Source organism: Haliaeetus leucocephalus, unplaced genomic scaffold (genome assembly GCF_000737465.1).
Source record: "Haliaeetus leucocephalus isolate CR32 unplaced genomic scaffold, Haliaeetus_leucocephalus-4.0 Scaffold506, whole genome shotgun sequence".
NCBI classification, from domain to species: domain Eukaryota; kingdom Metazoa; phylum Chordata; class Aves; order Accipitriformes; family Accipitridae; genus Haliaeetus; species Haliaeetus leucocephalus.
The window spans coordinates 8,208,572-8,223,983 of record NW_010972942.1 but is presented as its reverse complement, the minus strand read 5'-3'; the positions used below and the strand labels follow the sequence as shown (position 1 = coordinate 8,223,983).

At 38.1% G+C, this 15,412-nt stretch overlaps 1 protein-coding gene and 1 long non-coding RNA gene across 3 annotated transcripts; one reads left to right on the top strand and one right to left on the bottom strand.

The window, feature by feature from the left end:
* The first annotated feature begins 1,658 nt into the window (after nt 1-1,658).
* On the top strand, nt 1,659-11,137 carry MCMDC2 (minichromosome maintenance domain containing 2). Its single transcript, XM_010575906.1, has 14 exons — nt 1,659-1,758; nt 1,852-1,982; nt 2,079-2,138; nt 2,467-2,662; nt 3,635-3,757; nt 3,886-3,993; nt 5,230-5,358; nt 5,869-6,100; nt 7,847-8,052; nt 8,374-8,540; nt 8,950-9,126; nt 9,670-9,812; nt 10,348-10,457; nt 10,948-11,137. Exons 1-14 carry the CDS (start codon nt 1,659-1,661, stop codon nt 11,112-11,114), a joined length of 2,049 nt encoding a protein of 682 aa, XP_010574208.1. The 3' UTR covers nt 11,115-11,137.
* Nucleotides 10,884-15,248, bottom strand: LOC104837044. Of its 2 annotated transcripts, XR_774892.1 has the most exons (5): nt 14,015-15,248; nt 13,066-13,172; nt 12,436-12,529; nt 11,964-12,140; nt 10,884-11,012 (listed from the first exon to the last, which is right to left on the bottom strand). It is a non-coding gene; the product is annotated as an uncharacterized LOC104837044 (long non-coding RNA). The 2 variants fall into 2 exon arrangements; XR_774893.1 differs by lacking the exon at nt 12,436-12,529.
* Nucleotides 15,249-15,412: the final 164 nt, after the last annotated feature.

Below are 15,412 nucleotides of genomic sequence, written 5' to 3'. Positions count from 1 at the left end.
CATCTCTCCTGCGGGCACACCAGGGTCCTCGTGGGGTAGAAGGCGTCACGGCCCCTCTCCCCGCTGTGGCGTGGGCAGCCTGGTCGCCCTCACCGCCCATGGCTGCCGACGCAGCAGTGTCGAAGAGGGGGACATAGGAAGCCTGGAGAATTTTCTGGGGAGAGCGCCAGTGGGGTTTGTGGGGAAGGGGTGCTGGGGGGGGGGCGGCTTTGCGCATCGTGCAGTGTCCGACGCTGGAGTGCAGCTGAGTGGGGTTAGCTGTCTGTGGGGGGGCACTGGTGAACGCAGTCACCCTGGTAGTGGGACTGGTCAGACTCTTATTTTTTTGAAGCTTAGGCGATGACAGTGTTTAGCGCAGTGACCTGGGCCATAGCTTAGTCCTTCCTAGTCATGTTTGGTGTCCTTTCCTTCCAGCCAGGGGAACGCGGGGACCAGGGAGATGGGGTGGAGGGGTGTGTGTGTTGCTCTCGCCCCTTCTTGCTGAAGATTTCAAGGGATGGAGCAGTAATCGTGTAGGAGTAATCTGAAAGAAACTGGGGAAAAAAATCCATACTATAAATTCACTTTCAACTTGCACTTAAAATTTGATACTTCAGGCCACTAAACACCACTACCAGCCCATGGCATACAGTTCTCACATGACAGGGTTTGCACTGCTGCCACACTAGTGTTGTGCTGGTATCCAGTTACTCCTCTCTCAGATGTTGATCTGTTTGTCCTCCCGAACCCAGTTCTGTGAACTCCTGCAGGGGGTCTTTCATATGCTATGAGCTGTGCTTCCTTGTCAGCCCAATAATTCTATGTGTTGTCTTTTACTAGGTAGCTAAGTCTATTTTTGAAGATTTAAGTGGCGTTTCATATTGGTCACCTACAGAGAGGACAAAGGACACTTTATAGAAGAAAATCTGTAAGACAGTAAAACAGATGTGTATATACAAAATACCATATTTTGGCCTTAGTAATTCTTCGTCTAAATTCAGTGAAGTAGTGCTTCATGGCATGAGATTTTACTTAAAAAAAAAAAAAAAAAGCAGAGATGTGGATAAATACACAATGAAAACAGCACTGAAGAGCACCATCAGCCTCCAAACCAAAACTGTAGTTGTGAAAGTTTTGTCTTCTGTATACATGGATGGAAATAAGTGTTTGCAAGATCAACACCTTAAGTGGGTACTACAGGAGGAAACAGCAGAGCAGGAAAGTCCGACTGAAAAAAAAGGGAAAAGATGTTGCCCAGTTTTACACTTTTAACAGCTATGACAGACTTCTCAGATAAGAGAGATATTAAAGTTTTGCTTTTGCTAGGCTGATGATACCTATAAAATACATAGGGGAGGTTAAATTAAATGCAAGCTTTAATTTCATGGGTTAGGGAATTGGTCAGTGAAATAATTCACTGAGAAAACACTAGAGCATTCTTCAGGAATTTACTTTGGTAATGTAGTATGCTTCAGTCATTGGAAAGAACTTCCCATTGAATGGTGGTATTTAAAAAATCCTTAAAGAATTGCATAGCTTGAAAAAGAGACTATTTATTTTAATTTTGTATGGCTTTGTTAACATATACCTTTATTATCGTAGCATGGCCAGTTCTAATGTCATTTCTTCACAGCTTATTCCAACATTTTGATAAAGAATGCAAAGATCTTTTTTGGAAGATGCATTGTGAAATACAAAAAATGAGGGAAATTGCCCTTGTTTACCTTGACAGAAGTGGTGGCCTTCAGAAATTCGTGCACGATTGCAAAAAATATAATGGTATTACTCACTCAATAGCTATTCTGTTAAATGGATATGTAATGTTACACAAATCTCTGTGATTTTTATTTAAGGTGCTTTTTGCTCCTACAGACTCAAAACAAAGTTATGCTGTTTATCGTTTTGTTATTTCAATAAATCCTTCTGATATTGCTGAATTAGATGCAACTCTTGGAAACTACATTCTTCATAATCCCATACAAGCTGCACAGATTTTTCAAACAGTAAGTATATATTTATAGACAAGAGTAGACAGGAGTACATCTTCTATATTTTAACTAGATTTTCCTTTTTAAACTGAAGCTATTTTTCAATCGCAGGTGTGTTTCATAGCTATTAAGACATTATCATTAATTGAACAATTGCAGACAGAGGCCCAGGTGAGTCTGAATTGTTTTCCTCCATTTAGGTCTTAAATCTTTTAAGTATGGTGAAGTATTAACAAATATTAATTTTGTATTAACTTTCCAGTTTTCACTTTCCCTTTGGTTGTAGTATTATTTGTAATTAAAAATAGCTGGAAGTCCGAACCATATTGCAAGAATTTTGAGATAATTAATATGAAACCTAATTATTCTTACACTTCATGGGTTTTTGAACTTTTTTTCTAATAGCTATATATCACATTTTGTGTTTTTCCATCTAAGTAAAGCAGTTTTAAATAAAAAAATATTTTTATGGTATTAATGTAATTGTGTCTCTTCTTAGATCAGTATACTGCTGAAACCAACACATTTGCCACCTTTACCAAGTTATGTTCTGAGTCTTTCTGCGTTTCCCTTTAATTATACATCTCAAAGATTTTATATGTCTGAAGGAATAGCAATTGCAATGGGAACTGTAACAAAATATACACAAGGAGCAAGATTTCTTTGTACTGAGGAAACCTGTCCATTTTCTGAAGGTAGTTGAAAAAAAAATGAGACCAGTACTATTTCAAAAGCTTTTTAATGAATCTGGTAACAGAGATTAAAAACCTAGCATGCAAAAGGCATTTTCCTATGCAGTCTTATTATGCAGACATTTTTGTAATGAGCACAGCCTGATTTTTATTAATTGAAAGTAGTGGACCTTGCCAGTGGTTGCTCAGCATTATTAAATGTTTTGGGAGCATAGCTATGCCAGCAATCCATTTTCCTAATGCTGAAGATAGTTTATATGAGAAAAGATATGTCACCAATATATTTTAATAAATTATCTGAAATAAAAAAAGCTAAACTAGAATACGTTCTTTTTTCTCTTGGAAACTGTGTTTCTGTTTATATAAAAATACCGCAGAACAGTATGCTTAAGTGACTGGCAAAAGCTTCTAGCATAGAAAAAGTTTGCTTTGATGAGTAGCTGACTTCTGTGGAACTACTCCTGTGAGTGATCTTACTGAAGTGCTCTTACTGTTGCAGGATTAGGCCTTAAGTACTTTTAAGCCTGTTTTGTTTGCTTCTTCCTGTAACAGAGACCATAAAATTATGAGAGAGAAGGGAAATCCCAAAGCTAGGAGACTGCAGAATAAATCATAATGATGTCTTTATGAGGGCACGTACCTCTAAAAATGAATATCCATGTCCCATGTCATTTCCACGCCAGGCAGAAGCAGCAGTCGCTGGCTGCTGCTGCTCAGAAAGCCAGGCTAAGCTATCCTGCCTGGGAATGTGCAATAGGGAATTCTGCCATCTTGTGGTCGACCTATAATAAATTATACAGATCATTTTAGTGGAAACACAGTACATGAATGCATGCTCATCTGAAGAAACACATGATAAATTTTGAATTTCAGTGTCCAGTATTTTAATCACTTCTGTTCTTAATGGGAAATTTAAAATGAGAGCCATGTCTTCATTTTAAATGGCTGGTAATTTTTTTTTTTTTTTTTGTTAAGGATTTAGGTACATAAGAGTACATCTGCCTGGAGCTACAGAATCTGCCACAGTGAGGAATGATTTTGTGTGTAGTTTGTGTTCTTCACCACTGCAGGAAGACATTAAATTTAGAGTACTTGGTGGTAGGACCTATGTAGTTTTATTTTTAGATCTATTATTAAAAAATAAGTAAACAAAATGGTTAAGAGGGAAAAAAAAAAGCTGTACTGTTTTCAAGAGAACTAACTTTTATTTGCGTTTATTTTGAAAGATAAACAAATAGTTGAAATGGTTGATGCAAAAGTTCTTAATGCTTTGAAAGGATATTCCAATGATAAATCACATTTTAGGATTCAGACATTTACAGTTTTCTTGAGAGGTAAGCTGAGTTTTGGAGTTTTGTCAAAAATATTTTAGACTTGAACTCTAATAATCCCTTACATTTTCCTTGTAAATCCATTTCTCTGGATAAAATAGTAAAAGTCATAATTTATATTGCAGTTCTTTAACAAAATGGGGGTGGGGGGGGATACATAAAATTAGCTAGGTGACTAAACAATATACACAGATGATTGAAGACTGCACATGGCAAAACTGTGGTGTTCACTTTTATACCTTCATTTAAATAAAATCCCCTGGCCAGCTCTGCAGTATCGCACTCAAACTGTAACTTGCTTTTTCGCCCTTGCTACTTCCTTTTGTTATACTGTTTTGTACAACTTCACGGGTCTTTAACATCCTTCCTCAATCTAGCTGTTTTCCGCATTCCATCAGGATTTTTGGCTTCTACTACAACTACCTTCCACTGCAAACATTAAATGATTTCTAATGTGAATATCCAACTAGAATCACAACTCACCAATATACTTCCATTAATTCTCTTAAGAAAAAACCCAAACCCTGCCATTCCAAGTCTATGGAATTACATGGTTCATTTCTTGAAAACTAAATAGAAAAAACTACTACTACTACTACTAAAGTTATAAAAATAATATTATAAAGCAGAATGTATGGGTGAGATAGTGCATTGTGCATGCATTAAATTTCCAGTGGCTTCAGTGATCAGTGAGGTTAGATAGGGTATCGCAGCTGAGATGCACATTTGGCTGGACCTAACTTTCATTTTGAAAAAATAAATGTGATTTTTTTTTTTAAAGATGCACAGAAATACAAAGGTTCTCAAAGCTATTTTTGTCTTTTTGAAATCTGTTTAATTTGGATCTCCTTTTTATTGTGTTTTTTTTCTCTGACATTTTATAGGACAGTAACTGACAATGGTGTCACCACAAGTTTCAGAGTAGAAATGTATATTTGCAAACAACTGTCAATTTTCTTTTCAATGCCGAAGGAAATGCATGATCTGTTTTCATTATCAGGAATCTACTTTTCCTCACCCCGTGTGCCTTCCTTACCTTTTGCATTAATGAATTAAATTGTATGCTTCATTTTATTCTAGTCCATTATGGTGAACCTGGCATCCAACTGTTGTTTTCTGCAATTAAATTGTAAAATCGAATTGTTCAGAACGTAAAGGAAGTTTTCTGACCACGTCTTTAAAACTGTTTTTTATGCTCTAACACATCTGCAGGTTCCCCCCCCCCTTTTTTTTTTCTAGATGAACTAGCCAATAAAATGAAAATAGGAAACCACTACAAGATTATAGGAATTCCAGCTTGTGTACGAAATGGCTTACAAGCTACAGCATGTATAGAAGTCAATAGTGTACAGCTCTGTAAACCAAATGGTAAGAAAGTTCCATTAAAAATTGACTTAAAAAGTTGGAAAGCCTTCTAGAACAAAATCTTGAGAATTGGTAGAGTTTTCTATTATCTAGAGGCCCAGATTACAAAACTACTCTGGACCTTTCCTCTTACAGTCTGAAATGTATGCTTATGGTTATTTGAGAATATCTTCTTCTGCCTACTTTCCATGCACTGGGAAACTACATAATTATTACTGCAGTTCTTCAACTTCTCTTTCCAACTTCTCCTATCCACTGGAAAGTATTTTGATACCATACATTAAATGAACCTGATATTTCAGTTCGTTATTCCTTTCTTATTCCATCGGTTTTAGCAGATCATGTCTGCTACCTTTTTAGCAGTAAAATTGTCAGATGTTTACATTCTCAATTTGTGCTTAATACATAAGCACATTTGTTCTAAGTTTTGTATCAAGCCTAGAATGGTGATTTGTTCTAATATATCTGCATAGGTCTCTTATCGTTTGTTAACCTGTACTTTGTTTTCACTAGGTCCTTCTTTTGTCAGTGACAATTTTAAGTATCTGCTCTCACTGACTTCAAGCTCACGCTGGAGGTTTACTGCCATCCTTGCCAATATCTTTGCTTCTCAAGTTGTTCCACCAGGCACTTACAATACTCTTAAACTCGCAATATTGCTGAGTCTAGTACAGACATGTGAAAAAGAAAATGCAGATTATCTGGATCTGTTGATTGTGACAAGCGACACGCTAGTAATTGATAGGTAAAGAGATTCCATATTTTTCACGTAAGTTAGAATTAAAACCATGAATATTTTTAAAGATAATAGGATCGGTCTTACATGAAAAGACAGAGACTATATTTTAAAAGAATATACAAAGCTCCAAATTAGTAACAGTACCCAATTTCTATCCCTCAGACATTTTTATTTATTTCAAGTGATAAATCTGGATCAGAACTTCACTAATAATAAAACCCCTGAACACTCTCGTAATGATCTCAGTAAGATTTTAACACTAGCACTGTTTAGCAGACCTCAAACAAAATATTCTTCTAAAATCAAAACTAAAGACTGTCCCAGAAGCTGGTAATGATAAAAGCAAAGGGTTCTACTTTTCAAATCTTGTGTCACTTTAAGCCTTTTCATCACCACTTCCCAGCTATCAGCATTTTCAGTTAATAAGCAGTAAATACTTAATTTTTATCACTCTTTTTCATAAAAACTATACTGATAAGGTATCAAGTCATGTACATCTTTACACATAGGTCATAAATCCAGCTGTTGTTGCCTTTAACAAAATGTTTTTCTGCATTTATGCATTTTATGTATTTACCCCTTCACACAACTACAAACTATTAACACAATTTCACATACACTACAGAAAACTACAATATGCTTAGCTTTAAATTTACATTAATTTATACAAAATTACCTTCTCCTTCCCCAACTCAAAACAGGGCTTCATTTTTATTTTTGAAAAAGATCTTTTGAAAGTGGCATGAATTTTATTTTGCAAGTTCAACAAATTCATTACTATTTTTTATTGTGGAAAAAATAATAATTTCAAAATTTAGTGGTATAAATTAGTTCAAATTTGAAAAAAATGTGAGCTGCAGGATTTTTTTCCCCACGTGAAGAGTAAGATTTCATAAGAGAAATCATAGGAGCTCAGAGTGTTTTAAGAATCAAAACACCTGGTTAATACTGAAACAGTTACTGTAAATCTTGGTCAGTACTGTCATTTGTACTGTCTTGCATGTGCACCTAGTATTTTATATGTAGCCTGTCAAAGTAAGCATTTACTACATCATATTTCTATTGGTATGATAGCCTATTTACTAATACTTATTAATTTTAATTAATAATTTTCTCCCAGTTATTAACAGTAGGATAAATCATGCTCTGACATCTTAAAATCCTTAGGAGCCTTTGATTGTGGAACCAGACAAGCAATTTGCAACCTCTTTGTGCCAAGGAACATAGCACAGAGGATGAAAAAGAAATTTTATACCTGCTTTCTCAAAAAGAATTACGGGGGGAGGACGGGGGTGGGTAGACCCCAGGCAGGCAGAGCTTGCAAGTTCCCAGTCTTTTCATTTTTTCCTGGATGGCCAGGATTACTAATCCTCTACACTTTTAAATCACTGGAAAAGTGTCTCTATAATAGGAATAGGAGTTAACAATATGGGGTTAAATTGTAAGATGACTTTGACTTCCTAGGGATTACTTCTATTGCAAACCATGATTTGCCTCATGTTAAATCGCTAAGAAAAACAGTCCTGTTGGCAGCTGTTGGAGAGAAGGCTTGGACTTCTACCTTTGTATTCAGTTACTTTAAACATTTAGTTTCGACACTGGTTTTAAGTGGGTTTTTTTGTGGTTTCTATGTGAGTCTTAATGTATAAATACTGTTATAAATTATTAAGTATAGTATTAAGTTGTTTAAGTTTTGAAAAACTGAACAATAATTTAACAATTTATGACTGACAGAATTATTTAATCCTTTAGGCTTCTGAATTACAGCGTATGTCTTCTGCCTCGTGGCATACGACACCCACCTTCTAGTGAAATTTTTCCTTCTGTGTCCAAAGATAAACACGGAACTGGAACTGCTAGTATTCAAGCTTGCAGCGCTGTGCTGGCTAAGGGTGGTATCTGTTACATAGGAGACTTATCTTCATATAAAAAGGATAAACTTGAACTTCTACAGTCTGGTAATCTCACACCTACTAACAAATGAGGGGACAGAACAAAACAAACATGCAAATTCATGGCTAGGTTTGTTCCCCAGCTTATGGCCCTCAACTGCTGTGAAAATCTAGAGGCTATTTTTAATGAGTCTGTGCAAGAAAGAAGGAAAAAAAAAAAGTCCTATAAGCTTATATTTGCTACACAGGATACACTACAGAGATCCACTGATTGTGACAATTCAGTGAAATGCATAATCGTGACTGGTTTCAGATAGTGTGTGTGGGACTAGAATTTATAGTTAAACTAGATCAATTACATAACTGATGTATTTTGTCCTATTGTAGCATTAGAGAGCAGAACAACAACAGTATTCATTCCTGGGAAGAAGTATGGAGAAGAGGCTGACCAACAAGTTACTATTTCAGTTCAGACCAATTTTTGGTCTTTTGTAGATGTGGATTCTTCCCCAAAGAAACATATACAAAAGGATAACTTTTTAATTGGACAGATGGTAAAGCACATGCCTTGTTATGACAGTAACTGTACTATAGCACTATTATGTTTATGGTTATTATTATAACACTATTGTGTTTATGGTTATTTCAACTAATATTGAAAAAAATCAAATTTGTTAGTATTATTTCCCCAAAAGTCACAACTTAAGTCACTTTAAATCAAGTATCTTCTAAAATGAGCTAGCTTTCCCAAAAGCAGGTATCCTTTATTTTATTCAGAATAGCCTGACAACTACTGTTGAAACAGAATTTTATGGCATATATTATAGGTAATTCATTAGATAATCTTGCAGGACTGAGTATATATGGATATTGAACATTCCAGACTGAAAAAACTGTGATGTTTCTACAAGTCAAAAGGCTGAAATAAAGTAATTGTTTTCCTTCTCTGTGTCTTCTCTTTAGGATGTGAGTTTGATTCCACCTAACCTTCTAGATGGTTTTGGACTTTTGATACACAGTGAGTTTCCTTCATGCCGACCATCTTCTTCTCTTGTACATCATATCTTGGAAAAAGCCATTAATCCTGAAGTCATGCTGTACAAAGTCTCACAGCAGTTCAGAATGCAGGATTATGAGGAGGTAACAGATACTACCCAATAATTTAGAAATGCATTATATTTAAGAATATCATACTATTTCTGGAATCAGAAGGTTCTCTCTGCACATTCTGATTACTTATTTTTAAACCTGTTAATGCTAACTTTCTACCCTTTCCCCCCACCATATTCCCACTAGCACTAACAAGATCATTATAAAATTAGCTTCAGTTCTTCAGAAGGGCCTGCCTAAATTGTTTGATCTTGTTTCTGAAAAACATATTAGGTTAACATTCATATGAGAACAGATCTCCAATACCTACTTTTGACCAGAACAGTTTGCCATCAGTAGTAAAAGTTAACATTCCATTCTAAATAAACTGTCAATATCTCTAGTATAACTAACAGATGATTCTGTTTAGTATCTGAGATCTATCCTTATGGTGGCAGCTGTCTTTTTATAAAAACTATTGGTGGAATATATTGTCCAAACTATACTACTATGCCACTGGTATGTTAAAAGGTGTGAAAAATTTAAATTATTTATTTTCCAGTTAAATATTTAAAATTTTTACCCTCTCTCTAGTTTATTTTCTTTGCTAGGAATCTTCATGTTGAACTGAGTTCAGAAGCAGAAAACCTCATTCAGGGCTACTATCTTGCAAGTCGCAGAGTGAGAAGAGATTCTTTTCATGGGTCAACATTATCACCATCTGCACTAAAAATTCTGTATGTCCTACCTTTCATGGTAAAGGAAACATCTACATTCCAAATAGAAATTGTGCCAACCTGCTCAAGAGCTTGTTAAATAAAAATCTAGACAAGACTCTCAAGTTTTGAAAAGTTCAAGTGTAAAGAATCTTATTTACCATTTATGAATACCATTTATTTTATATATTGATGCCAGCCAAAACCCCAGTGATTTAAGAAGCAATTATCACTATTAAAGCTGTCTAGAAAAAACAAAAATGGGATTTAAATTACTACAGCTTTGTATTATGCAAGCAAAAAAAAGTATTAACAGTAGATAATATGCCAAGTTCCACTGCTTTCATAGCCCAAGGAAGTCATGCATAAATGTATGTACTTTGTGAGTGACAAATGTAACTGCACAGTATTTGTGGGAAGCTTACACAGCTGAGTATGGAAAAAACTAGTCCAGTGTTAACTTTTGATTTACAGAAGTGCTTGAAACAGGGCAATACATACTGCATTCATGTCTGCAATATTTTTCATTTCTGACATGCTTATATTAATCTCTTAGGATTTCACTGTCTAAGGCTCATACTAAACTAAGTTTAAGAAAGAAAGTACTTGAGGAAGATGCATTGATTGCCATCTTGTTACTTGAATCATCTCTTACTCTAAAACACGGTAAATAATGCAACTGGCTTTAGTCTTGTGTACATCATTTTCACATTTTGAGAGTCTGAAAAAAGTTTGTATCAATTGATTGCAGTAATAGTTAATTTCAAATAAAAGTCCAGAATTTCCACTGTTGAAGACTGATATCAGAAAAGTCTTTCAGCTGACTTTTCTGTAGAGTCTCAGTGCTGTATGTAAATAATGAGGCCCCAGGCCAGCACCAAGCCTCCATCCTTTTTGCTTGGCTTATTTGAGGCATCGATCCTCTAACATTCATCCAGGTTAAACTAAAGACAGGTTTACCTCCCTGGGGAAACCAAAGACATGGGTTGCATTTTTTGTTTATCTAGCATCACAGTCACATTTGTTCACACAAAGATTTGTAACACACAAGCTTGCATTACTAAGTAATCTGTCACAGCTTTTTTTTTTTTTCCTTCAAAGTCCTGGCAAGTTTATCAAGTCTTTTAGCATAAGTCTTGATTTCTTCTTTGCTTAGGCAAGTCTGCATTATGCGTAGCACCAAATCCTGTATTTCCATTTGACCTCAGTGATGAAAACTCCCTGCAACAGAGAGATAGTTACCTCATGCAATGTCACGATCAACTGCTGAAGTTTATTGGTGCATATGGCCCAGGAATTCACATTAACACTAATGAAGAGTGAAAACTCCACTCTGTAAGTAAAGCCTGAAGCTTTATCTTTGAGAGGCTGCAGTTAGAAATATACAACTAATAAAGACTTTAGTATTTTTGTAAGACAGTTCAGTTGTATTTTGCTAAGGAATAAAGCATAGCTGACAAGATTTAATTACAACTTTTTTGACAGCGTTGTTTGAAGGCAGGAGTGATATCTTTATCCTGGGAGGCCATGGCTTCAGAATAAAGCCACAACCTGTACTCTTCTTCCTGGCTCCTGCTGTTCATCCACAGTTAAGTGAGGAGTAAAGCAGGGTTTTTAATAAGATTACAAGTAACAATTAAACCAGGAGTTTAGAATCTCATGTTTCATTTCAACTATGAACTCTGCAGTTTTTCTTGTTGCTTCTTTTCAAATGTATCACCCAATGAAGGGTAAGTAGTTTTAAGTACATTAAAACTCTATTTTCCTAGTGTAAGCCAACTTTCTTAAATTACTCATGCTCTATAAATTTTAAAATCTGTAGAAGTATAGCCATACTGTTTGATGTTCTGTGTCTTAGTTTTACATTACAGCGACAACATTAGACCAGGATGCCAGTGTGCTCCTGCAATCTGAAAAAAAAAACCAATTTCCACATTACTTTATATAGACTGCAGGGCATAGTAGAACCCTACAGGAAAATGGAAAAAAAAAATTAGACAACCTGGTAGGTAGGCAGCTCAATGAGTTCAACTCTGCCTCACTGCAAAAACAAGTGTAAAGAATGCTGTGGTAGAAGATGAGGTGTCTGAGATACAGTATGCTTCTCTAACTACAAACTTCCCTGTATTTTTGTCTTCCTAGTAAGGATATAGTAGTAGACATACTACTGACCAAGTTTTATATTCAAGAGGTCCATCTTAAAAAAAAAAGCAGCAGAAAAATTGTACAGACTTCCTGTCAACACTGGACAAGCTGAATACCAAAGGCTTGGTGTGACTCCTACCCAGGATGTCATCCAGCAGGATCATGGTCCTACTGCTCACATAGCCTCAACAAAAACTACAGTCACTGAAAACAGAAATCCAACATTTTATTCATACACACATTGCCTTGGAGATAAGCAGAAAAGCTGCCACCACTAACACTTTAAACACTCCCATTTAGACAAGATAACACAAGTTTCCCTACATGTTTTAACCCTTGATTTATTCAATTTTGGTCAATTTATTTGGTACATTTAAATAGTCATACTAAGTTCTAAGAGTGTCCACAATGCCACTTCCCTTTTTAGAGGGACACTCACCTGAACCTCACTCGAGGATTATTCACACATTTTCACTAAACAGCTACTCCCATGCTTTACTGTTGAATCAAGCAGTATTTTTGAGGAACAGGAAGGGCCATGAAAGCATTTCCAAGTGCATTAGAACTCCACATTTCAGGCTGCTGTTTTCAAGCTAACAACAAAACAAAACAGGCTATCAAAATATGTCAGTTTTCTGTATCCTTAATCAATCTTACACAAAGTTATTAACTTTACTGGCATTTCAGATTCAAAGATACACATCAAAAACCAGTCAGATGGGTAAACGGCAAAGATTTCATCATTATGCCAGAAAAACAACTTCTAGAGTAGACCTAAATAGAATTCCTTTATAAATCACTATTTTTGACAAGCCATATTAAAGAATGTATATCCTTAGAAAAAAAAATTCTGCAAAAAGAGCACAACTTTTTATCCTTAACCGCTCCCCAGTTTCTCCTGTGATGTTATAAGCAAAAATTAGAAGACTAGTAGCAGTACCACAAGTAAAGGACAGCAAAGCCAGTCAGTAGTTCAAAAGTGTCCGTGACTAACAGGCCACACTTCAGCTGATACAAGCCAGCACAGGTCCAGACAGCAGCAAGCATGGCCAGTACAGGCCTTCACCAGCTAGCCGTACACCCTACTGGAGCCCAAGTACTGTAGTATCACAGTAAAAAAGCAACTTACCTTCTTAAACACCCACACTTCCCAAAGTGGATGGAGTCTACTGTTGGCTGTGTGTGCATACACAAGCCTCGAAGACAGTGGACAAGGTAGTTTGATCTCAGTTGCACCTTTAAAATAATAAATAAAATCAGAAACGATGGTAGCAAATCACACTGGAAAAATCCTACTAATTAGCTGGCACATCAGATACAACATTGCTCATCACAAAATTCAGTTGGGTAAACGGCAAAGAGTCATCATCATTATGCCAGCAAACAGTTTCCTGCCTGGGGAAAGACTGGTGTAATTTTTTCCAGGTATCAAACACAGGGGATTTGTTAAGTTTGTCTCAAGAGATGCACTCCCATAAATTGAAGCAGAACCTTGTTTTTAACTGTTAAGCACAGAGTGGATGCATCATAGCCAGGAACAAGAGAAAAAAGCTCGCTCTGGGCACAAAAACACAGGTCCCTCCCTGTCATTACCTTCAAGCCCCAGATGCCAAGTATCTTTCTAGAGCCAAAAAGTTCACTGCCAGTCACCCTTCCGTTTGGAATATATTCCAACGGACTGATATGGTTAAGTGCCAGCAGGGATGGAGATTTGAACACACTGTTCTTCACTTTAGTCTGTCACTTGCAAGTAGCATCTGTTAATTCTTCAAAGCAGAAGTCTTGTTTCTCTCCCCAGTTAAAAAATAGGTTCACTGATGCTATTACAAACCTCTCCCCTCTGATCCCTTCAGGATTCCTGGATTACACCTGCTTTGTTCTGGGGAGCAGGTCCTAGAGGTTTTATAGCTGTCATAATGCCTTTTGTTGGAATTTCAACCTCTTAACCCTACATGCAGCCATATTCCTCCTTGTTCCATCAGTAAGAGAATTTACAAGCTATAAAACAGCTTCAGAACTCTAGATCTAGAGTTCAGGAGGCTTTGTCAACATTTTTAAGTACAGTAAGAAATAATTACTTCTGTAGCTCCAGAATTCACGTGACATCTTTCTGCTTGCATGGTAACAGTGTGGGAGAGTCCAGATTGAAGATTCCCAAAGCCAGTAACAAACTCATCTCTTAACTTCACTTGCTGCCTAAAACAACAAAAGGAGATAAAAGCTGTTTGATTCAGAGAACTCCACTGCTGAGCCAGCAGCAGAAAGCATCAGCACTTCCTTGGGGAAAGCCGGCCAGTCAAAGAAGCACCAGCGTTCTGGGCAACCTCGCTGCTGGTTTTATCATTACCTGGGGAGAAAGCTAGAGACAGCATCGGCCAGGATCAAGGTTAAACAGAGGTGTGACCATTTTACCTAAAGCAAGTTCCCGTACAAAGAATGACTGATTGCAGGGCTATTATGCTGCTCCTAACAAACAGCCGTCACTGGGGAGCGGAGTACCCCAGCAGGGTACAGCCTTTAACCCCAGCTTGTGTGCTGCGCTCTGGGGAACCTACTGACACGCTTCCCTATCGGTGGAATCGAGGTCAGCACTGGCGCTATGTCCTGGCAGGAGAGCATGACTGCCGAGACCCCAGGGTCCTGCCCCTGCCAGAACCCAGCATTTTGGATCCCTGTTTACAACCCAAAAAGGGCATGGCCAGGGTCACCATACAACACTTGCCCGATTCCCCAAAGGAAAAAAAGGTAATTTATCTTCAGAATTAGGACATGCGTTTTCTGATTAAAATGATTTATCGGCAAAACCAAGTCTCTCTGGATATCCCATCTGTCATCCCTTTGAAGACTCGATGAGCCGAGCGATAACTCGGAGTAACCACCATGGCCTGCCAGTGGAGCGGCACATACTAACGAGGTCCCTCCGAGCCTCGGCAGGCGTACGCAGCTCCCTGGGAAGCCGGCGTGGCGTGCGGGCCTCAGCTTGAGCACACGGCTGCAGCGCCCGTCCACAGCGCGACGCCGGGCAGCCGGCACAACCGCGCAGCGACATCAGCGCGACGGTCCCCGTGACGGCTTGCGCGGTTCAGAAAACGGCACCAGCAAGCCATCCCTTCGGTCCTCGAGATTCCACTCGCTGCCTTCAGAACTGGATTTCTTACGTCAAACAGCAAGGGCTACTTCTAATTCCTCCGGGAAGAAAAAATTAAGACACACCGCTCCTGCCGGGCGGAGGAGCTGCCCCAAGGCAGCAGCAAGCCAGGCGCCGGCCGGGTGGTTCGGCCGCTCCCGACGCCCCCGGGGAAGCGAAGCCGGACGCTGCTGCTGCCGCCGCCGGCGGAGGGTCCGCACGGCCGCCCCACCCCGGCGGGATTAGACCGGGCGGCCCAAGCTACCGCTCCGATACCGGAGTACCCGCGGCGCGGACGGAACAGCTCGCAAGCCACGGGGCTACCGTGCGCCGGCAGCCCCCGCCACCG

Excerpts from the sequence above, each read along its gene's own strand:
- MCMDC2 (XM_010575906.1), top strand. The coding sequence starts at position 1,659 with ATGCATTGTGAAATACAAAAAATGAGGGAAATTGCCCTTGTTTACCTT. Across the intron at positions 6,101-7,846 it reads GACACGCTAGTAATTGATAG|GCTTCTGAATTACAGCGTAT; the intron begins GTAAAGAGATTC and ends TTAATCCTTTAG. Across the intron at positions 8,053-8,373 it reads ACTTGAACTTCTACAGTCTG|CATTAGAGAGCAGAACAACA; the intron begins GTAATCTCACAC and ends GTCCTATTGTAG.